The sequence below is a fragment of the Quercus robur genome, chromosome 10 (genome assembly GCF_932294415.1).
Source record: "Quercus robur chromosome 10, dhQueRobu3.1, whole genome shotgun sequence".
NCBI lineage: Eukaryota > Viridiplantae > Streptophyta > Magnoliopsida > Fagales > Fagaceae > Quercus > Quercus robur.
The window spans coordinates 29,129,967-29,155,241 of record NC_065543.1 but is presented as its reverse complement, the minus strand read 5'-3'; the positions used below and the strand labels follow the sequence as shown (position 1 = coordinate 29,155,241).

General features: G+C 39.8%; 1 protein-coding gene across 3 annotated transcripts in view; it reads right to left on the bottom strand.

The window, feature by feature from the left end:
- LOC126702087 (uncharacterized) overlaps positions 1 to 24,203 on the bottom strand; it is a 62,100-nt gene extending 37,897 nt beyond the window's left edge. Inside the window, exons 1-2 of one of the 3 annotated variants that reach the window (XM_050400703.1) lie at positions 23,842 to 24,201; positions 23,659 to 23,756 (exon numbers count right to left, since the gene is read on the bottom strand). In XM_050400703.1, coding sequence (XP_050256660.1) covers positions 23,659 to 23,756; positions 23,842 to 24,153 — 410 coding nt within the window. In that variant the 5' untranslated portion in view covers positions 24,154 to 24,201. Of the gene's footprint in view, positions 1 to 23,612; positions 23,757 to 23,841 lie in introns of all 3 variants that reach the window. The other 2 variants (XM_050400704.1, XM_050400706.1) reach the window with 2 other exon arrangements.
- Between the last annotated feature and the right edge of the window lie 1,072 nt (positions 24,204 to 25,275).

Sequence of the window (25,275 nt, the reverse complement as noted above, 5' to 3'; positions counted from 1 at the left end):
AAGTTAGACGTTTATGGTAATAGTTAAATTTACATTAAATGAAATGAATTAAATAGAATAGTCTATTTTTTATGGTTTTTTTTTTTTTTTTGAGAACCTGAACCATGAGGTCCAGGGAAGAAAAACTTTATTAAGGAACATCAAACAAAAGGAGAGGAGCAATGTCCTCTGGTACATCCTCTAGCCAAACAACTAGGTCTGATAAAACTTTAGCCTTCTTGGTGAGTGCATCAGCAACTACATTACAGTTGTGTTTGACATGATTAAAATGAATAAAATCAAAATCAGCAACTAGAATCCTGATACCGTCAATGATGTTTCCATACTCCGCTGACGCTGAATTGCCTTGGATGACAGCCTGAATGATCACTGCAGAATCACCTTCAAAGATTACCTGGCTGAGCCCAATTTCCTTGGCAAAGAGGACCGCCCTTCCACAAGCCAGCGCTTCCATTAATGCAACTGAGGTAGAGAGGGGGGTTGGGACTGAGAGAGCACCAATTGCATCACCCCTGCTGTCTCAGATGATCACGCCAATCCCAGCTGAGGAGCTTGCTTTGAAAATTGCCACGTCGAAGTTGGCTTTGTAGTATAGGAACTTCAGAGGGTGCCACTAAGATGAGACCGGTATGATGTGCACCTGAAGAAGTGCACCTGCTCTTGGGATGATGTTGGTTACCGGTATAGCTGGACACCCAAATTTCAGAGCGTTTCGGCGATTCCATATTGTCCATGCTGTCATTATAAAAATCTCCTTTCTGAAATCGTCATTCACCTGCAAAAAACAATCCAATAAGGCGTTAAAGGTTAGCGGGCGGGCCTGGGCAGCAGGAAGAGTCCAAGACAGTGTGTGCCAGACTTCTTCTAGCTTGCTGCACGCCCACAATGCATGAAGGGTGTCCTTGGGTTCAATCGTGCATTGCTCATAGAGGTCAGTGGTGCTCATATGTCTGTGCTAAAGATTAACCATTGTGGGGAGGGCATTATTACAAGCACGCCAGGCGAAATGTTTCACTTTGTTCGGTACCCTCAAAGACCATAAACTCTTCCAAAATTTCAACTGGGGATCAGGGGAAGAGCTACCTGCCTCACCACTATTATCCAAGGCAACCAGCATCTTGTAGGCACTTTTAGTTGAAAAAAATACCATTAGGGGTTAGACCCCATGTAATATCATCAGGAGGCATTCTAAGACTCAAAGGGATCCCCAAAATCAAGGAAGCTTCATGGGGAAGGAAAAACCTTTCCACCACGTCAAATTTCCACATTCCTAATCTATATATATATATATATATAACCGAAACTTTTGAAGCTCCCACAATTTTTCACATCAGCACAATATTTACAAAAAAAAAAAAAAAAAAAAAAAAAAAAAAAAACATAAATAAAAAAAAACATAAAATCAAAATAAATCTTTTTGAAAACCCGATAAACTTTTCTCCCCCAACACTCCTTCTTCAGTCCCACAAAACCCAATAAACCTTTCTCCCCAACGCTCCTTCCTCAATCCCACGGCAAAGCCCACCTTCCATCCAAAGACACATCACTTCTTCCATCAAAGACAAAAATTCCTCAATCAAAACCCACCATATCCACAAAAAGTATGCTCTTCTCTTCCTCTCACTCTCTCTGAAATTATTTTTCTGTCCACAACTTTGAAACATTTCTTTGGTGGTCCAAGGCCAATTTACTCCAACCCACAAATCTCCACAAGAGAAGGACAACAAAGAGCAATACTACAAGAGAAGGATTGGTGTAGAAAAAAGCACTACTACAAGAGAGGGATAACAAAGGATTTGATTGTGGGGAAAAGAAAAAGAAAAATAAAGAGGCAAGAAGAGATAGTTACAGAAGATACGGTGAGAAAGAGACATAATTTTTTGTACCGATACCTTGACATCGTCCTTTAGTTCTTCTTCTTCTTTTTTTTTTTTTTTTGTTCCTCTTCGTGTTGCAGCTGTTGCTTTACCTAGATGTGTAGTTTAGGTTTCCTTTTTAACTTTTTAGCCTTTTAGTTTATAATAATATAAACTGTGCTTTTAGCCTTTTAGTTTATTATTATTATTATAAACTATTTTTAAATAGTATAAATATAATACTTGTAAGATCAACGTGTAAGGTTATATTGTTGCTTTCAGTGATAGTCTGGAAGCAAGTGCTTTTAGCCTTTTAGTTTATAATAATAATAATTGTAGGGTCGGTCTTTGGGGTCCAAGCCCAACAAGTAAGTGATGCTAGCCCAAAGAACCCTAGACAATGAATTTGTAGAGAACGGGTTACAGAACTAGGGCTGGACGAAGTGAACGTTAGTTAATTGTATGCCATGCAGCAGTTTGAACGTAAGGATATCTCCTTAATATCCACAGGATACTCAGTCCGAGGGGACGTATGGGTGCACCTCTGGTTCTGATCAAAGACTATTGCCTTCCTCTCTCTTTCTATATCCTTTTTGTTTTCAAATTTCCGATCCCTTCTTCATGGGGATTTCCTTATCTTATATAGCCTCCTTAAATTGATAAGAGCCTTACACTTGTTAAGCATCTGGACCTTCACTTGAGTGCCTGTCCCATCGGACACCCACCTTATCTTTCTGTGAGTTGCATTGGCCAATGTAACATTGTTTGCCTGTCTTCTCCACATTAATGCGGCTGGAAAAGTAGCTTCCTTGCATTTAATGCGGCAGTTGTGGTTTCCCCCTGGACGTCTTACATTTTCTTCCTTCTTCCTACTTTGTGAGGCTCATCCTACTACCCACATTTGTTTGGGATGATTCTTCACTGTGGATGGGGCGCACATTGGGCCCATATTTGGTGTGTCCGAGGAGACATTCCTCCTCGGACGTCTTTTTAAATAAGTTGGACTCAACAGGGTTGGGCTGGAAGTCTTTTGGTCCCCCTTTTCCCTTTTGGTCATGGCTGGACTTCGTGCGGGGCCCAAGGCCCATTGTTGACTTAGGAATTTTACCCCTACAATAGCCCCTCAAAATTCCGGCTCTTTCTCTCTTGTCCGAGGAGGAAAGGCGGGATTTTGACATTCATAGGATCATTTATTGTGGATTCCTGCTTCACCCGTGCGGAGATATGCTTCCCACGTGCCTCATTAATGCTGAAGGCGTTTAATGACCCATGAGGTGCTAATTATTACTTTTAGCGGTTTTATATCTTTTCAATCCGACGGTTGGGTGCCAGATCAACGGTTGATATCATTTCCATTTCTCTAGGTGGGAGTATGTCTGTCTAGCTTCTCCCGGATATATAAGATTTTTAAAAGGCATTTCCTCCCCATTTTTTGGACAAGCACTCAGAGCACTCCAGTACCTTCCCTTTCAAAGTGTTCAAGCCTTCCCAGTCATCCCCTTGAAGATTTCCGACAAGTTCCTCACCCGTAAGTGCACATTTCTTTTCCGTTGCCTTTCCCGGCGTTATTCCTTGAGTAAATCATCGTTGCGTTGCCTAGGATTAGGGGGATGGGTAAGCTTGAGAAAATGGTAGACTCTTCGACCGGTATGGAAGGCTTCAGGGCGAAGTACCGTATTCCGCCGGAAGTAGGTCTAGAGTATTGCCATTTGGAGGAAATTTTGATCAAGAGAAAGACGGGGCAGGTCGCCATTCCAATGATAGCCTTTGTGGAAGGAGGAATGACGATCCCAATGGGGAGGATAACTAGGGATTATTTGCGTGGTCATAGGTTGGCCCCCCACCAGTGCGCCGCGAACATGTTCCGCATCCTGGGGTGCATAGATGCCTTGAACGATAAGATGAACCTTGACCTTTCGTGGCACGACGTGGTTCATCTATATGAATGCCATAGCCTCGACGACTCATATTACCTAAAGTCCAGGTCCGACGAGGTGAGGTTGATATCCTACCTTCCCAAGTCCAACAAAGGCTTGAAGGATGACCTTTTGATCGTCTTCGAACCATGGCACGACGGCATTCACTGTCCGGTCAGGGCAGGAAAACCAGGTGGGACATCGTAGAATTAGATCCCCTGGAGGGGACCTTAGTTTTGAGCTTTCTTTTCCTTTTTCAGTTCTGGTTTTGTTTATTTGCCTCCTCGGACTAACGTAACCCTTTCTTTGGGCTTCGCAAACAAGGAGCGAACGTCTCCTTGGCTAAGCTTGGTTAATGTTCCGACACTCAATTTTCTTCTAAGGTCCGAGATTTACGTGAGCGCGGATGGGCAACTACGGTCCGCTCCTCTGATTTTGGACTACGTGCCTCTCTCGTGATCCATAGTAGACGCTAGTCAAGCCATCAGCGCTGGTAGTCCAAGGCTAGCACGCATTGACGTCTCCATATCGGGATTTCTCGCTTCAAGAGACTTACCTCCCGTCCAACTGCCTGCTCAGCGCGTTCTTCCCGCAACAGTTGTCTCGGTGGAAGAAGCTGGTTCCTCGCAATCGTCGTTGGAGGATCAGATAGACCAGTTCCATTTCGCCAAGGAGGGAGAGGTGTCAGCTAGGCCAGTAGAGCTTTCAGACTCTGATTCAGACCTAGACCGAGCCTCGGCGGCTCCCAATCTTGGTTTGGTAGTTGCACAAGTCGATACCAGCCAAGAAATCGAGGAAGAAGGTATGGATCTGAAACCCAGGTCTGGTCTCAGGGGCCTCCTTTCTAACAAGAATAAAGGGCAATCTTCCAAGGATGCCCCAAAGGAGCAAACTACCTCCAAGGCTCCTCCTCCCCTTCCTCCCACGTCCAACCAAGCACTACAGCCCATGCCCAATTTGAGGCGAAAAAGGCCTGTGAAAGAGTTGGAGAAGGGCGAGGTTGGTCATGAAAATGCCAAGCACCAAAAGAAGGGCAAAGAGACTAAAGAGCCTAAGGAGAAGAGGACCAGGTCCGTTGACAGCCGAGACGAGGCTGCTATTCGGAGGGAACAGCGAACCTGGTTGCCACAGCTGGAGTTGGATGGCGCTCCGATCTCTTGGGACGCAACTCTCTGGGAAGCCCAGCGAGGACAGGCGTCCTTCCTGGCCGAGGCCCTGCAACAACTCCTCCTTTTGCCTCGAGATATGGAGGGTCTTCGGGCTACTCGGCAACCAGACCTTTTCATGTCGCTGAAGAGGGACATGGCTATGGTAAGTAAAACTTCTCTTATCTAGCTTTCTTATTCCGTATCTGTTTGTTCATCATTCTCTTTTAATTTGGTTTCTATTTTTTGCGTAGGTCACTCAACAAATTTTCGTTGCCGATGAGTGGGCCAAGAAGGCTCACGAGGACCTGCACAATGAGGCTAAGTCCCGCCAAGCTGCTGAAACGGCTGCCGGCGACCTTAGGCAGGAAAAGGATCGCCTGAGAAGCGAGGTGAAGGAGGCGCAGAGGGTTCGCGCGAGCGCTGAGGCCGGACATAAGAACGTCACCAAGCAGGCTGAGGATCTGCGCCAACAGCTCCAACAGTCCGAGGCAAACCTCGCGATAGAGAAGCAGGCGGTCTCAAATCTCAGGGCTGAACTTGCAAAGGTCCAGGAGGCGGCTCGCATGGCCAGGGAGGCGATTGAGAAAGTAGTGTCGGCCTCATATGATTGTGGTGTTAGGGACACCGAGATTAGGCTGACTGAAGAGGTGGCCGCCGTATGCAGGGATTATATCACTATATCTTGGGGTGTAGCCTTGGATCGGGCGGCAGTTCCGGCGGACTCCGATCTCTGGAAAGCTGAGAATATCTTTTTCCCGGAAGATATTCGAGATATTCCGGATTCGGCTGCTCCTGAGGAACCTCTTCCTTCGAAGGACCTAACTTCGGACTCCCATGTGCCCGAGGCTGAGGGGACACAGCCAGCCACGAAGGATAAATCGCCCGAGGACAATCTCTCAATCAAGGATGTTGTCGCGCAAGCCAAGGGGGCTGTTCCGGGACCTCAGGCAGGAGATGTTCAACCTGAGCCTACTCAGGGTTAGGATTTAGGAAAGTAGTGTAGGACTTTATCTGTAGCTGTTTTCTTTAATCCTTACATTTTGTACTGTTAATGTATGTGGAAGAACACTTTTGGATTTCAATGAATGATGTCATTTTCCTTTAGATTTTGTTGCACTGATATCTTTCTGCTTTCATTATAAATGAATATCTACTCTGCCACTAATTGTTGAGAACCAAGCATGAAAGAGTGAATGTGTAAAAAATGATAATCAATGAGTAAAAAATGATAGTCAATGACTAAGTAAAACTGCTCCCAGGTTAACTTCCTCAAAGCCTGTGATCTGAGGGACCAGGCAAGACTTGGATTCTATCTAATACTTAGCGAGAAATGATAGAGTTGTTAATTTCCCCCAAACTAGTGGTCCGAGGAGCCAGGCAGTACTTGGGTTCTGTTTAACACTTAGCGAAAATGGCTTCAAGGTTAATTTCCCCCAAGCCTGTGGTCCGAGGAGCCAGGCAGTACTTGGGTTCTGTTTAACATTTAGCGAAATTGATAGAACTATTAATTTCCCCCAAGCCTGTGGTTCGAGGAGCCAGGCAGTACTTGGGTTCTGTTTAACACTTGGCGAAACTGATAGAACTGTTAATTTCCCCCAAACCTGTGGTCCGAGGAGCCAGACAGTACTTGGGTTCTGTTTAACACTTAGCGAAACTGATAGAACTGTTAGTTTCCCCCAAGCTTGTGGTCCGAGAAGCCAGGCAGTACTTAGGTTCTGTTTAACACTTGGCGAAAATGACAAAACTGTTAATTTCCTCCAAGCCTGTGGTCCGAGGAGACAGGCAGGACTTGGGTTCTGTTTAACACTTAGTCCAAGTAGCTATACAGTAATGTGGTGCCATGAATTATATCTTTCATTAATAACAGTACATTTTCAGGTTATTTACATTCCAAGGCCGTGACACTACATGTTCATCCAAATCTTCCAAAAAGTAGGCTCCTATGCCAGCTATGGAGGTGATACGATATGGGCCTTCCCAATTTGGTCCGAGTTTTCTCCACTCAAGGTTTCTCGCAGTGCCCAGGACCTTCCTCAATACCAGATCCCCAGGCGCCAAGGGCCTTAGCTTCACCTTGGCATCGTAGCCTTGCTTGAGCTTTTGCTGATAGTGGGCAAGCTGGACCATTGCGCTTTCCCTTCTTTCTTCGATGAGGTCCAAGCTTTTTTCCAGAAGTCCGTTGTTGGCACTGGAGCAGAATGCAGTGATCCTTTGTGTTGGGAAGTTTACCTCTAGTGGAGTGACAGTCTCGGCCCCGTAGGTCATCGAAAAGGGGGTTTCCCCTGTGGACCTGCGAGTTGTGGTGCGGTATGTCCACAAGATGTGGGCCAACTCTTTAACCCACCTCTCTTTCGCATCGTCTAACCTCTTTTTCAGCCCATTCACTATAGTTTTGTTGACGGCCTCTGTCTGCTCATTACCCTGCGGGTAAGCCGGTGTGGAGTATCTGTTGGTAATTCCCAGCTCACTACAGTACTCCTGAAAGCTTTACTGTCAAACTGGAGGCCGTTATCCGAGATCAGTGTGTGAGGGATCTCGAATCTGGTGACGATATTTTTCCAAATAAATTTCTTGGCATCGATGTCCCTAATGTTTGCCAGTGCTTCAGCTTCGACCCATTTGGTGAAATAATCTGTGCCGACGAGAAGAAATCTCTTGTTCCCTGCTGCTTTGGGGAATGGTCCTAGGATGTCTAGGTCCCACTATGCGAATGGCTAAGGGCTGGACAACGGGTTAAGTTTTCCGCCCGACTGGTGTATATTCGGGACGAACCTTTGGCATTGATCGCATTTCTTCACATACTCCAGCGCCTCTTTCTGCATGTTCGGCCACCAGTAACCCTGCGTTATGGCCCTATAGGACAGGGACCTTCCCCCCGTATGACTTCCACAGATTCCTTCGTGTAACTCCTCTAGGATGAGTTCAATGGCCTCTAGGTGCACACACAGCAAGTATGGCCCTAAGAATGAGCGCCTGTACAGTTTCGAGTCCTCGGACAACCAGAATCGAGAGGCCTTTCTTCTAATCTTGTCGGCCTCATTCTTATCGTCTGGTAAGGTGTCGTGCTTTAAGAATAGCACTAGAGGATCCATCCAACTAGGCTCAGCCCTGACGTTGTGGACTCGTATTTTGTTGGCCTTTATCGTCGTTGGGCGGTAGAGGTCTTCTACTAAAATAACCCGGGGAAGTGGCTGAGCCGAGGAGGTGGCTAGCGTTGCAAGAGAATCAGCATGGGTGTTCAGGCTTCTTGACACATGCGCCAGATGGAAGTGACAAAATTGGGTCCGTAGGCGTTTAACATGGGCTAAGTACTCCTGCATTCTTTCGTCCTTTGCCTCCAACTCCCCATTTACTTGTCCGACGACGAGTCTTGAGTCCGAAAATATGTTCGCGGATTTTCCACCCAGTTTCTGGATCATTGACATTCCTTCCAATAGTGCCTCATACTCTGCCTCATTATTTGTGGCCGAGAAACCAATCCTTAACGATTTTTCGATGGTGATACCTTCGGGGGAGACCAGAACGAGCCCCACACCTGAGCCCTTTTGGTTGGCTGCGCCGTCGACGTGCGCTTTCCACCAACTGGGCTCTTGCTAAGTGATTGCACTTATTAGTTTCCCGTCTGAACTTAGTGAACCTCCCCCTCCTTCTAGTATGGGCTTCGCAAATTCGGCTACTAAATCTGCAAGGACCTGACCCTTCACAGCAGTGCGAGGTACCTAATGTCAAAGGCGCCCAAGATTGTTCCCCATTTTGCAATTCTGCCCGTGTAGTCGGCACTCTGGAGAATGGACTTTAGCGGAAGTTGAGTTAGTACAACCACAGTGTGTGCCTGGAAATAGTGGGGGAGCTTTTGCGTGGCTTGTACGATTGCCAAAACGGCCTTTTCGAGGGGGAGGTAGCGGATCTCTGCCTCGTGCAGCGATTTGCTTACGTAGTAGACGGGCCGTTGCGTGCCATTATCTTCTCGGATTAGTACTAAGCTCACTGCATGAGAGGCTACTGCGATGTAGGCGAACAACACCTCGTCGGCATCAGGACTAGACATAATTGGTGGTCGGGCAAGGTATTCCTTGAGCTGTTAGAAAGCTAAAGCATACTCCTCAGTCCACTCGAAACCCTTCCACTTGTGCAATAGGAGGAAGAAAGGCCTGCATCTGTCCGCTGAGCGGGAGATGAAACGGTTTAAAGCAGCTATCATGCCGGTGAGCTTCTGGAGCTCTTTGGGATTTTGAGGAGGCTGCAAGCCATGAATAGCTCTTATTTGGTCAGGGTTAACTTCTATACCTCTGTGGGTCACCATGTAACCGAAGAATTTCCCTGATCCAACCCTAAATGAACATTTGGATGCGTTTAGTCGCAGCTTGTACTTTCTCAGAATTCGAAAGATGTCCCCGAGATCTCTAACGTGGTCGGCCACTAATTTGCTTTTCACTACCATGTCATCTATATACACTTCAACGCTCTTACCCATCTATTGTTCAAACATCCTGGTCATCATCCTTTGATAGGTCGACCCGGCATTCTTTAAGCCAAAGGGCATCACCTTATAATGATAGTTTCCGACTGGGGTGACAAAAGCAGTTTTCTCTTGGTCCTCAACAGCCAGGGGTATCTGATGATAGCCTTGGAAGGTGTCCGAAAAACTCATTCGGGGGTGTCCAACGGTCGAATCCACCAATCGGTCTATCCGTGGCATGGGGAAAGGGTCCTTTGGGCAGGCCTTGTTTAGGTCCGTGAAATCTACATAGACCCGCCATTTTCCATTCTTCTTTTTTACCACGACTGTGTTGGCTAACCATTCGGGGTAGAAAACCTCCTTAATAGCCCCTGCTTTCTTCAATTTTATGACCTCCTCTCTCACTGCGTCTGTGTGTTCTTTTGACAGTCGCCGAGGAGGCTGCTTCTTAGGCGTTATAGCCGGGTTAACATTAAGATGATGGCAGATGAAATCTGGGTCGACCCCAGGGGCCTCATAGGCGTCCCAAACGAATACGTCCACGTTTTGTTTGAGAAAATCAACTAGCGCTAACTTCCCTTGGGGTGGTAACTCTAAACCGAGCTGAAAAAACTTCTCTGGGTCTGATCCGATGAGTACTTTCTCCAGATCCTCACAGCTCACCTCCATGGCTGGTCCTCCACCATCCGAAGCTGGGACCGGGGTCATTAATTGCTATAAGCGGTTCTCGGCTGAGGTGGAAGGTTCACTATTTGGTCGTCGTGAGATTGCGGACACCATGCATTGCCTGGCCATGGTTTGGTTCCCTATTATTTCTTTGACTTGACCTCCTAACGGATACTTCACTTTTTGGTGCAAGGTTGATGGCACAGTCCCTAGTGCATAAAGCCATGGTCGGGCCATGATAACTGTGTAGGGGGGGTATGCATCTACCACAATGAAGTTCACCTCCACCACGTCTGAGCCTATTTGTACAGGCAGCCTAATCATGCCTTTCGGGATGACGGTTTTTCCTTCAAAACTAACCAAAGGGGAGTCGTATGGCGACAGGTCCTCTGGTTTCAAGTTCAATCCTTGATCAACCAGCACTTTTTTCACGTCATAACCTCCAATTCTGAGCGTGACGACTAGGGCATCATCGTGGGGTTGAAGGGTTCCTTGTTTGTCCTCATCCGAGAACCCGATTAAGGGCGTGGCAATTACTCTGGCTCTCTTGGATTCCCTGTCGTCCGGCTCAGTCAGGAACCTGCCCACTGACACTACTCTGAAAGGGCTGGAACCGGTCCTTCCAGGTGCAGCAAGAATGACATTTATTGTGTCAATGGGTGGCCTCAATGTACTTTGTTTGGTTTCGATATTTGACTGTTCCTGCCATCTTTCAGGGCGATGTAACAGATGCCTCAACTTCCCTTCTCGGACAAGCCGGTCCAAATGGTTTTTCAGATTCCTGTAATCAACGGTGGTGTGACCTGGCTCTTGGTGGTACGCGCAATATAGATTCTGATTACGTTTCAAGGGGTCACTTGCCATCCTGTTCGGCCATTGAAAGAACGGTTCGCCCTTTACCTTCTCTAGGATCTTGTGTAGTGGTTCTCGGAACACAGTATGGACCGCTGGTGCCCCAGTGGAACCAGACTGTTCTGAGTAATCTCTCCTTGGCCTATTACTGTTGATAATGCGGTCTGACCTGAAGTCCCTCCTCTCTTGAGGGATAACCTTAGCTTTGCCCTTCCCCGTCTGCTGGTCTTCCTCAACCCTTTTGTACTTGTCAATTCTGTCCATGAGTTGGCGCACGCTGGTGACTGGCTTCCCAGTGAGGGACTTTCTTAAGCCGTGCTCTGTCGGCAGGCCCCTCTTGAATGTACTAATGGCGACGTCATCGTAATTTCCTTCTATCTCATTATACATTTCCCAGTACCTATCTGAGTAGGCCTTCAGTGTCTCCCCTTCCCGCATGGACAAGGATATGAGGGAATCTAGGGGCCGAGGGATTCTGCTGCTGGTAATGAAGCGGGAACCAAAAGCCTGTGTCAGCTGTTTAAAGGAATCTATGGAATTCGGCTTAAGGGCATCAAACCATCTCATCGCCATAGGTCCCAAGCTGGATGGAAACACCTTACACATTAACGCCTTGTCCCTAGAATGGATGGCCATCCTCTAATTAAATTGGCTTACATGCCCTACTGGGTCAGTCCGACCATTGTATATGGCAAATGTTGGTTGATGGAACCGCTGAGGAAGCTCTGCTCCCTTTATTCTACGCGTGAAAGGTGACTGGGAGATGCGATCCAAGGCCTTGCTCATGGCATCGTTGGCCAGGCCTTGGTAAGATGGGCTTTTGTGGCCGCGTTTGCGAGGTCGCTCTTCTTCGTAGGAAAAAGTCTCGCTTTGAGGGGTTCTTGATCTCCGCCTGTATTCATTATCCTCATCACTACTAGTGTCCGAGCCAGGTAAAGGATGTTTTCGCTGCGCTCGGCGCAGCTTCTTCTTCAAATCATCAATTTCTTGTTGTAAAGCCTTTCGATCGTTTTGCTTATGGGATGAATTACCTTTCCCTTTCGAGCGGCTTCTGCTCGTGTGAGAGGTGTTCACACTGCCCTCTCGTTGCTTATCTTGGTCTTTCTCCCGTTCAAGATTCAAAAAATTGTCCTGCCGTTGGGGATCTGCACATCTGGTTTGGCGCGGACCTGATCCTTCCATTTCTTACAGTTTCACTTGTCAAGACACAAGTTCTTCCCACAGACGGTGCCAATTGTAGGGTCGGTCTTTGAGGCCCAGGCCCAACAAGTAAGTGATGCTGGCCCAAAGAACCCTAGACAATGAATTTGTAGAGAACGGGTTACAGAACTAGGGCTGGACGAAGTGAACATTAGTTAATTGTATGCCATGCAGCAGTTTGAACGTAAGAATATCTCCTTAATATCCATAGGATACTCAGTCCGAGGGGACGTATGGGTGCACCTCTAGTTCTGATCAAAGACTATTGCCTTCCTCTCTCTTTCTATATCCTTTTTGTTTTCAAATTTCCGATCCCTTCTTCATGGGGATTTCCTTCTCTTATATAGCCTCCTTAAATTGATAAGAGCCTTACACTTGTTAACCATCTGGACCTTCACTTGAGTGCCTGTCCCATCGGACATCCACCTTATCTTTCTGTGAGTTGTATTGGCCAATGTAACACTGTTCGCCTGTCTTCTCCACATTAATGCGGCTGGAAAAGTAGCTTCCTTGCATTTAATGCGGCAGTTGTGGTTTCCCCCTGGACATCTTACATTTTCTTCCTTCTTCCTGCTTTGTGAGGCTCATCCTACTACCCACATTTGTTTGGGATGATTCTTGACTATGGATGGGGCGCACATTGGGCCCATATTTGGTGTGTCCGAGGAGACATTCCTCCTCGGATGTCTTTTTAAATAAGTTGGGCTCAACAGGGTTGGGGTGGAAGTCTTTTGGTCCCCTTTTTCCCTTTTGGTCATGGCTGGACTCCGTGCGGGGCCCAAGGCCCATTGTTGACTTGGGAATTTTACCCCTACAATAATTATTATTATAATTGTACATAAATTTTTATTGATAATATTGAAATATATGAACTATTTTAAATCTTGAAGTTTTTAACAATTTATTTAAGTTTTGCCTAATAAACACATAAATGCATAAATAAATATTTATATCTATTTATTTATATATAAAATTAGCGGTAACTTCAAAACAATTCAAAGGTGTTATCAAAACGTGTTTCTATTCAGTATTGACTCTCTTGAGATAATCTTGTGGGTAGTGGTATATTTTTGCAAAAGTGAAAAATGAAGCTTTTTGGAAGGTGCATGATTTACAAACACCATTCCATACTTATTTACATAGGTACCTTTTCATTCAATAAACATATTTTTAGTTAATAAGTACATTTTTATTCAATAGGCACTTTTTAGTATATCTAATACAAAGAGTTATGACATTTCAATAAGATCCTTTTTAGTATATATATTACAATATATATTTTATATACCTCTATATACAACACAAATTAAATTAGAGATTCAACATTCTGTCTCTAATTCCTTCTCACAAAAAACTAATAAATAAAACAACATTTCTTTCTTCTGTCTAACTAATAAAACTTTGAGCTATTTCTTTTAATATATATATATATATATATATATTAATTTTATGCATTTTTGCTTACTACTCCAACTAAAAAATAATAAATAATGATTTTTTCCCTAAAACTCATTCAAAATCTATTCTCGTGCATCACACGGGTTAGCGACCAGTTCATGATTAATCAAGGAGCACACCTTTGTCTCGGGCTGGACAGAAGTAAGGGGTGATATAGCAGTTCTATTGGATTTAATCGGAAGCCATATGTCCTCTTTTATTCTAACATCTTGCCCATTCCCTATCCTCCACACCATACCCCTACAGATCACATCTCTAGCTCCTAGAATACTCTTCCATGCATAGTAACCAATGGTAGAGTCTTTGGCATCTAGGATTGAGCAATCCGGGAAAAATCTTGTTTTGAACACCTTGTGGCGAAGGGAGTTTGGGTTGTTTATCATGCACCGCACCTACTTAGCCAATAATGAGTCATTAAACTTCTCAATCTCTTTGAAGCCCAAACCCCCAACTTCTTGGCCTCGCATAAGCGCTTTCAATTCACCCAATGAACCTTCCTACTATCCCCATAATATCCCCACCAAAATTTTCTAATCAAAACCTCCAACTCCTTCACCAACCCCTTAGGGAGTTTGAAACAACTCATAGTGTATATGGGGATAACTTGAATCACCGATTTTATCAACACTTCTCTGCCTGCATGAGAAAGAATTTTTTTCCTTCCACCCTTGGAGCTTCCTCCAAACCCTCTCTTTTAGGTAGATGAAACTTTGTTTCTTTGCTCTCCCCACTAAAGCTGACAAACCTAAATATTTTTCATATTGCCAAATGGTCGGTACCCCAAGGAGTTGCTGGATATTGCTCTGAACCTGTGGAAGAGTATTAGAACTAAAGAAAATATTGGTTTTCTCTCTATTAATCTTTTGCCCCGACCCTCTTTCATAGATTGCTAACAAATCTAGGATAGTTTGGCATTCCTCCTCCTTGGCTCGATAAAATAGGACACTATCATCAGCAAAAAAAAAGATGGGATACTTTAGGGCCATTACGACAAATCGACACCCCATTTATATCGCCTTGCACTTCAGCTTTTTTTAACAAACCCTGGAGACCAAGAGCACAAAGTAAAAAGCGGTAGGGGGAGAGGGGTCACCTTGTCTTAACCCTCTGGTGGGTTTGATGTTACCCACGGGTTGACCATTCAAAAGGATAACATAAGAAACAGTTGACATGCAGGACATAATAATTTAAATCAAATTGTCAGCAAACCCTAAATGCCTCATAACTTTCTCCAAGAAAATTCATTCCACCCTATCATATGCCTTACTCATATCAAGTTTTAAAGCCATGTAAAGTAGTTTCCCTTAGGTCTTTCTTTTTAGGTAATGGAGGGTTTCAAAAGCCACAATTACATTATCCATAACCCCATGCATATGCATGGATATACTTAAAAGATACACATTAAGATGCATAGTATAATTCTTACATATATAATTTAAATATTATTGATAGTCATTCTTATGTTTTTTTAACTCTTTAAAAAGTCTTGTAAAAATGCTATTAGGTAGAAAATGTAAATTGTCAAGTTTTTAAAGATTTTTATGTTTATTAATTCTAGACTCTTTGGTTTTTTTACACAATAATTCACTTGGATGGATATTTATAATATGGTCCTACATTTGATTCCAAAATTAAGAAATAAAACTCTCTCTAAAAATAAATAGTTTAGGACACATGGTACAAAATTGGACTTCAATTGTAGAATTTATTAGATTATCTCTAAGCTTTACCTATTAATATATATATATATATATATAACTTATAAATTTAAATTGTTTTTAGTTATAAAAAAAAAAGGCTCATAAGTATAAAATCATTAAAAAACTCTCTCTTCCTCTAATTTTATATATAGTGTTAGATATATGATTATGTTTTTTATGATTTATTTATATTGGACTCCTCGTTTTATACTCTAAATTAACTCATTTGATACAAAAATTAAAAAAAACTTTGATTAGAAGGTACATATGCCGTAAAAAAAAAAAAAACTCTAATGGAAATCCAATTTTTACACTGAACTAACTAATTTGGTACAAAAAATTAAAAATTTTGATTAGATGAAACAGGTGGCACAAAATTAAATTCTAATTGAATTCCAATTTGAAATTTAATTAGATTTTCTCCCATTTTTACCTATATATAATATATAGATGACTTATAAACTTGAATTGTTTTTAGTTCTACAAAAAAAATGGCTCATAAATATAAAATCATTCAAAAATTATGTTGGTTTACTTATATTAGACTCCTCGTTTTTGACACTAAATTAACTCATTTGATAAAAAATTAAAAAACTTAGATTAGATGGGACACATGTCGCAAAATTAAACTCTAATTGAAATCCAATTTTTACATTGAATTAACTCACTTGACACAAAAATTTAAAAACTTAGATTAGATGGGACACATGTCGCAAAATTAAACTCTAATTGAAATCCAATTTTTACATTGAATTAACTCACTTGACACAAAAATTTAAAAACTTAGATTAGATGGGACACGTGACGCAGAACTAGACTCTAATTGAATTCCAATTTGAAATCTAATTCGATTTTCTTTCAACTTTACCTATTATTATTATTATTATTATTATTATTATTATTATTATTATTATATATAGATGTTGTAAAATAGTTTGTATTAGTAGCATTACTCTTGATTTGAGTAATAGTCTTCATAAATTAGACATTTATGGTAATAGTTAAATTTACATTAAATGAAATGAATTAAATAGAATAGGTTTTTTTTTATTAGAATATATATATATATATATATGTATATATGAGACGTTTATGGAAATATATATTTATTATTAATTTTCTTTATCTAATGAAACTTAATTAGATGAGAATTTGACTAAATTAGATATGTCACACATGAAGACATGACACAAAAGGAAACTTGACTTTTCAAATGAAAAATTTGTGTTAGAAAAATAAAAAATTCGGTGAAGCAAAAAAATTGAATTAGCATATACGATTATTACATTCCTATTGATAAGTATAAATTAATGAATTTATGTTTGACTAGTATGTTACAAAATTCCTAATTAGTTATGGATGACCAAATTCAAAATGGAATTCAAATTTAGAATCAAGGTTTAATGAGGGAAAACATAACTCAAAAGAAACTTTAATTTTCATATGGTTTGCATTAGGAAAATTCCAATAGATGGTTATGGTTGACAAAGAATTTTAATTAAATATTGTAAGTTTTTTTTTTTTTTTTTGAGAAAGAATTAAATATTGTAAGTTAAGAAAGAAATCTATCTTAGGAATAATTCTTTTTTGAATATTATATTGGGAATATAAGTATATAATATCATAATTTTAGGCATTATCATAATAAGTGAAAGTCATTAAAAGTAAGAAACTAGAAATATGGAATAATTCCAAAACCTTCCTTACCTCTTCCCAAGCTTTCAAAACCCACCTCTTTTATTTTCAAAAAAAAACCCACCTCTTTTTGTTAAAAAAAAAAAAAAGAAAATGATGGCAAGCAAAAGGTCTTGAAGGCTGAGGAGACGTGGTAACTCTTTTCTTTTTCTTCTTCTCCCTTTGTCTATTTTTTTTTTAATATTAAAAATTGGGCGGGTTAGGTTGGACTCATGACCAAAGTATTTGACCCAAAATTCAACCCGAGAACTATCCAACTTGCCCAAAACCCTTAGGTTTGGATCAAGTCGGGCGGTTGATCGGGTAGGCTAGATCCATGCTTAGCCAGCCCTAGTTCTCTCCCTACATCTCACTAGTGTTTTTTTTTTTTTTTTTTTTTTTTTTTTTTTTTTTTTTTTTTTTAAGCTGCATCTCACTAGTTAATCAGTCTAAGAAGACTCTATGATTTAGAAAATCACATCTATTATCCTTAGACTCACATTCAATGTTCATTTAAATTTCAACATATGTTTTTTTTTCTCCCTCACAATACTACAAGACAGAACACACACAACACAAAGGTTGAAGAAAGAAAGAAAGAGAGAAAGTCAAAGAGAGAGAGAGAGAGCAAATCAATGTCGACGCTAATGGCCTGTTTGGAAGTTTAGAGAGGGAGGAGAGTAGAGGGGAATGGTTCCCCTCTACCTTGTTTGGATGTTTTTAAAATTAGTAAGGGGGAAGGGAGTAATTAGCCATTCTCCTTGTTTGGATGTTTTAAAAATTAGGATGGAGAGAAGTGGAAATTATTAAAATAGACAAATTTACCCCTATTTGAAAATAGACTTGCAACATTGGTCTATTATTAATTTAGAAAGGGTAAATTGGGAAATTTATCTAGTCAATAATTTATCTACTCTACTCTCCCTCCAAATCTCTCCAATTTGGGGGAATTAAAAATGAGGGGTTAGAGGTGGTTGAAACCCCTCCAAACTCCTCCCCCTCCTTCCTTAAAAAACTTCCAAACAAGGTAATTGAATTACTCTCCCTCCCTCTACTCTACTCCCCCTCCTTTTTTAAACTTCCAAACAGGCCATAAGCGTTCCTCCAATTCCAACCTCCCCAAGAGACGACGCTATTGCACTTTACCTTCCTTTCAAGGGTACTACTCTCTCTCTCTCTCTCTCTGAAAATTCTATACAAACATGTTTTTACTACTTGTTTGGTCCAACGTTGGAAATCCTCTACCAAAAAAATCAAAAAAATAATAAGAAAACAATGAATTTTATAACACATATAGATTGCTTCATTCTCGTGAGCCTTTCATTTCATTCCTATCAATAATATTTGGTTCAAAATGACTGTTTCTACTTTTTGGGTTTTTGTTTTACTGATTTCGTTGTATGTCATATCATATGTGTCATCTGATGTCTCCCTCAACTAATTTACCAAAAAACTTTCATCTAATTGAAATTTGGAGACTTTTTTTTAATTTTATTTGGGGGTCACTCTTTTTTTCACTTGGGGGCCTTGATTTTCTTTGACAAAACAAATTATTTTTTATTTATTGGTTAATATTTATGGCCTAATTAATATTTTCACAAGAAATAAATATCTCTATTGGTTAAAATTTGAAGGCCTTAAGCGGCTTCCCCACTTGCCTTAAAATTGCATAAGGATGAATCATGCAAATGCTGAACTAATATATATATTATTAAAGATTTTTGCAATCTCGTGCACTACTTTATTGATACTTGCTTCCCTTGATATCGTCTTCAAGGGTCGAAGGCTCAAGTCATAGGAAATACAAAATGAGGTGTCCAGTTACGTAATAGATAGTCAAATGACTCAAATATGTTGGTCTAACTCATAAAAACACAAAACTATATAAAATTTTGTAGATAATTAAAAAAAAAAAATTAAGACCAAAATTCATTTTCCACCAATATAATTTTTGGGCTAATTGCAACTTACTCACCTATGGTTTAACCAAAATTTAAGTTACCTATCCGTGGTTTGAAATTTGGCACCTTACCCACCTAACGTTAACTTAGTTAGAGTTCCGTAACCCACTTCTGTAAAAAAAAAAAAGGTTTAAATATGTAATTTTGCTTCCCCTTTATGTCTCTCACCCCCTAAAACATAAAAGAACAAGGAAAACGAACTCAAAAGGTGAGAGTTCTATAAAAATTAAGAACAAGTGGGGCAATCTTTTTTCTTAATTTTCACAAAACCCTCACTTTTTGATATTGTTTTCCCTTGTTTTTTTAATATATTTTTTATGTTTTGGGAGGAGAGAGACTTATAATGGGAGCAAAAATACATATTTAGCCTCATTTTTAACATAAGTGAGCTAACTGAGCTAACTTGAAGTGAATAAAGTACCAAATTTCAAACCACGGATAAGCAATTTAAACTTCGGCCAAACCACAAGTGAGTTAGTTGTAATTAGCCATAATTTCTTCGTTCACCAATACAGCAAGAAATTAAACTCGGATTTAGCATATCCCAAATCATTAAATAAAAATCCAAGAATTTTAAATTTAGCAAAAATATTCAAATTCAAATAGAATCCAATATAAAATCCAAATGCAATTTGATAAATTTCGTCAACAAAAGTGTTCCAAAACTAGACTAAGGGATTTCACTTTAAGAATTAACACTAGACTAAGGAAGACTAGGGTGTAAAAAACAATTATCTTAATGCCCAGAGAAAAGAACACTAACAACTAGGAGGAATCAAGAGAAATTCTACTAAGAAGCTGAACTATGGAAGAATTGGTCTCAACATAGTCTTTAAAGCGTCTAAGAGGCTAGGGGGGAGGGTCCCTTGGATGGGGGTAGTGAATAACTTAATTTTCAAGCTGGGACTGCTTAGAAAGTTAGCACAAGCAGAGTCGCCGAGTTATCTCAAAAATTTTGAGATTTTGGGTAAAAATGGACATAAAAAATCCGTCTTAAAAAAAATAAAATTAAATAAAATTTATAAAAAAAAAAAAAAAAACAAGACAATAGATTCATTCGACGATTTTATAATCAAACCATTTCCTTAGTGACTTTTATCAATGATTCAGACGTCCTCTCTTTAAAACAAAGATTTTATTATAATATTTAGTTACTGTCACTTTGATGCAGCCTTGAGCAAGGATCTGGGGGTGTCCAGCTGAGATGCGAGCTGCACTACAATGAATCAAAAAGAGCTAGAGGTGGTGGTCACTCTCACTACACAACTTCTAAGACGCAATGGACAAGTGTAGTTCCAATGTCCCAATCCCCATCCTTAATATTGTCAAGTTAACCCTTTAGTAAAGGAAACTAAAGGAGGCATTTTCTTTGCTTGACAATTGATGAAAAAGGCCACATTCGGCAACCTATGAGTAGAAAATCCATGCATAATTTAACAAGTCTCAAAAACATAATATCAATAGGGGCGACTTGATGCATTTGGGGGCTTAAGGCGAAAATTGATCATCTTGTTTTAGATGCAAAATTACTACTAATTAACATAAACCATGTAGAATTTTTTCTTTTTTTAGAAATTTTATAGACAGAAAAAATTTGACAAAATTTTTCATACTTATTGATGTGGTAGATTGATAGTGGTAAATAAAACAGTGTTGTTAGTGGTAGACTTAGATGAAAACTAGTAAAAATTTGCTAACTAAACTCTTATTATTATTCTTTTTTTTTTTAGAAGTGCAACATTCACAATATTTTTTACAACAAATCCTAGATTTTAAACTACTTTTTGTTTTCTATTTGAAAATATCACTATAATTATTTTTTTTTGCCATCAACAATAGGCTGTAACAACCTGTTACTTAACATTAATTGTAAAAGTATTGTGAAAAATATTGTGGACGTTGCATTTTTCTCTATTTTTTATTTGTTTTTCATCTGGTAAAAAAAAATTATTTTATTTATTGATTATAAATAACCCTATTGGTTAAAATTTGAGGGCTTTTTTTTTACTTGGGGCCTTAGGCGACTACATTTCTTGCTCCACCATTCAGCCGACCCTGAATATCAACCTAAACTTACCATACATAATATTAAATTCAGACTTAAAAAGTGTTTTCCCTCCATTTGACTTAAATAGAAAAATACTGCCAGCAACCTTCATGAACTTCGCGAACAGCATATTGCCTAGTCTTCATTTCCTGCAAATAACAAAAATAAGGTCAAAAACACCAAATAATAAGTCTATGTCAAGTGCCTTATTCGCCATTTTTGAGCTATTAGACTAGCTGGTCCACAGTCCTAAATAATCAATTCTAACTATGACCAAATCTTGATTCTGCCTTGGCCTAATCTTGCTGCATCAGCAAATGGAACCTACTCACTTGCACAATAATTAGTTGCACCCATGCTGCATTTGGTCATGATTCTTTTTTTCTCCTTGCATCTTGCATGCAATTTGAAGTTTATCTTTATTTGGGTATTCAGCAATGTTCTTTTACCAACCTTCTAACCTTCATACTCGGACAACCGCCAAGGCAACAAAGAAGCACAGAGCAATTTGAAGTTTTTCAACCCCTTGGGAGCTTTATTATAATTTCCAATCTAAGATTATCACTAAATGTCCATCACCAAGTTATCTAGTAAGAACAATAGGTTTTATGGATCCATAATTCAGACTGGCATCTCATAAAGCTTTTGTTGAGAAACATTTTTTTATTATTTATTATTGTTTCTGAAAATAAAATGAAAAAAAAAAAAAATCAAGTGAAGATAGATTCCATCTGTAGTGTACAAAATTTATAAGCTTGCATTTTCTAACCAGAAGAAAAAAAAAATGGCATTTGCTAGCCAAAAACGAAGTATTCAAACAAGAGAATAAATCAGAGAATCATGTAAGTAAGACATGGATCAAACAATAGAATATAAGCATATGTAAGCCAGTGTGGTGCTGTTTACATTGTAAACATATTAAAAAGTGATATGTGAGATTCCTTGGTGATTTCTTATTGGGAATTGAATTTTCTTCATATTTTGGAGTCTAATACTCCTACTGTGAATGGGGACTGTGTTTGGTGAAAATTGAAGAAAAATGGGAGTTTTGATATTCATTCTTACTATAACGTGCTAAGAGGGTCTTTCTGTGTCATATTTTCTTGAAAATGTATTTGGAGGGTTAAGGCCCCTATGCAAGTTTCCTTTCATGTTTGGATGGTGGTGTGAGGGAAGATATTGGCGACAACCTGAGGAGAAGAGGTTTTCAAATTGTGGCCAGGTATTGTATGTGTTGGAATAGTGGCAAGATAGTGTATCATCTTTTGATTCATGTGAGAGGGTGTATTAGTTGTGGTGTTTTGTCTTTAGATCATTTGGAGTTTTTGAGTTTTGCCTAGAAAGGTGCTAGATTTTTTATTGGATGGAGATGGATATATTGGTTGGGGCATCTGATATTTGGAATTTTTTATTTTGATAGCATCTTAAGATTTTGAAAATATGGTCCCATCAGGGCACATCTAACATTTAGAATTTGACACCATTTTGTTTAATGTGGTATTTCAAAGGAATGTAACAAGTGCACGTTTCAATTAGAAATTAGGTTTGCTTGGAATTAACACCCGGCACTTCAAAAATTTCCAGAACAAAATTCCAACCATCAAAATCTACCTTAAATCTTTACAAAACCCATTTTAAATAGGCTTCCAATAAGTACATCAATAAGGAAAGTAGTTAAAAAATAAAAAAATAAATAAAAAATAAAAACCCACAAAATCTTTAGTCGGATAAAGATTTACATCGGTGAAATTCCAAAATTCGAGATTTCAAATTAACAATATTCTTTTTGCATCATGGTGCCTGCAACACTGGAACATAAAGTAGTAACAGAATATAAATCTGCAATAGCTAGTTATAGGGTTCTGAAGATGACAACCAAAACATAAATAACAACTAAAGTGGCTTAGTGGCTCCGGTATAACATGAATTTGATCGAGAATAAGTTTTGAAACTAGTAGTTTTTGAGGTTAAGCCTAAATTCATCAAAATCCAAAGGCAAATAAGAGAAGGTAGATCTTCCAAATAAAATGTATACATGGTTTCAAATACATCCTAACTATGAGTCCAAGCACAATAAGTTCCCAAAGCATGATAACAAGTAGTTTTCAAGTAATCATTCAAATAACAGAGAAGATGCACACAAGCTAAAAGGTTGAAGCTACAAATCTAGACAAGTCAAGCAGGAGCAATAGCACAATAGGTTAAAAGACGTGTATTATTAGAGAGTAGATCCTTTTCAAACATTCCTCTCCAACTAAGTTAACTCAGCATTGTAACCTCATGCATCAAGCAAATTAATACAAAAAAAGAAATTGCAAATGTAAAACATTATCATGCTTTTCTCAGCTAATGCATGACTTAGGAGCAGTTTCAAAGGTTTATTTGATGGAGCATAGAAAAAGAAATTACCTTGCTTGGAGATAGAGATGGGCTTTACCCTAATAGATGTGACCTCTACAAATCCAATTCCTCTCCACACTTTAGCTTGAAAGGTTTCAATAGTAGCAGTAGAAGCATCCTCAGCCTTGAAGGTAATATAATACATGAGGCCGGCAACGCACTGCACATTTGCCTTCACCACCTCCTTGAACTTAAAGTTCCCAGACACAATAAAGCCAACAGTAATAACAATAATAATAGAGGTAACTAATTAAGGGGTTTGATTATGAAAAGACCTCATCAGTGTTGTACTTGTGGATTGCTTCCTTAGAATATTCACCAAGTTTTTTCTTATCAGCATCATCAATGACCCCCCCGAATCCCATCGTCTCAATTCTACCGCATGCAAAAGAGTGGGAGAAGTCGTCAACATCAAAGCCCTGTGAATCAGAAAGAGCGACAAATGAGACAAGATTCATGGGAGCATCATCACGCACAAACTCACTATATCCGATGATTGCTTACCCCGCTCTCTTCAACCTGTTGATGATACAAAACATATTCTGCACGGGTCATCTCAGGGAGCTCACCAGGAAAACAATCATCATCGTCATCGTCACTAAGATATGGGACGTCTTGTTTTTCTTCATCTTTCTTCTTCTGCTTCTTCTCTTGAAGTTCGTCATCCAAAGGTAAGCCAACTTTCTCGCGATAGGGGGCGTCTTCCTCCTCTTGTTTTTCTTCATCTCTCATCTTCTGCTTCTTCTCTTGTGGTTCCTCGTGCTTTTCTTCCAACCTCGGCACAAGGACATCAGCAGTAGCAGCCGCCATAGCCATTTCAGATGAGATCAGAAATTTTTATTTTTTATGATGATGAATAAATAGATGATCTCACACTCACGTGTTGTTTCTTTTAGCCCTATTCTTATTTCTATTTACTTTACATTTTTACCCTTTGCGGCTTCGGTTCAAAGTTCAAACTCAACCCATTTTTTGCATATGGTATGGCTTTAATTGCAAGCCACAAGCCCAGGTCGGTCAAGTCGGCTTTGGTTGAAAGTCAACTAGCCGACCTATAATAATGTTTTGTAATTAAAAAGTCCACTTAATCATTTGTTCCTTGACTTTTGAATTTCCAATTATTCAAATGTATGGAACATTGTCGTACAAAGCTGGATATTTTGGAATAGGAGCGTATTTGGACATGTAGGGAACAATATTGGCAGGCTGCATGAAAATTTAGATTGGTTGGAGATAGGGATGGGAATTTTTCCCGCCCCATTTAATCCGTCTCTCCACGCTTCGTCTCGTACGGGTTTTTCCCGCCTCGCAAAGGTGGTAGAACGGGGATGGGCAAGATTTTAGCCCCGTACCACGGGACGGGGTAAATTTTTCATACCTTAAAACCCTACTATTTAAATAACTATATCAATATTAGTTTATTTTATTTTACTCAATGTGGTTCTTTGCCTTTATTTTGTTATGTGTTATACTATGAGGTTTTTTTTTTTTTTTTTTTTTTTAATATATGATTGTCTTGTTAAACACTTGGATATATTATTCAATTTTTTTCTAAAAATTGATTTGATTTTATGGGATAAACTTAGTTGTAATTTTAAGTATATTTTTATTAATGAAATAGGTTTCATTAAAAAAATTGTATTAGTTGTAGAGCAAATTAACAAAAAGTAGAGTTTTACGAGGTGGGGTAGGGCTTCGCGGGACCCCAAGGGGCGGGGATGGGGTGAGAAAGTTTTCCCTGCCATGCAGGACGGGGCGGGGATGGGGCAAGACTAAACCATACGGGGCGGGGACGAAGACCCCATCCTTCGGCCCCGTCCCGCCCCATTGTCATCCCTAGTTGGAGATGCAAGTTGCTACCCCCACAAGTGTTTCATTGTAAGATCTAAAAAGGGTTTTTTTTTTTTTTTTTTTATATGGGAATCTAAAAAGATAATT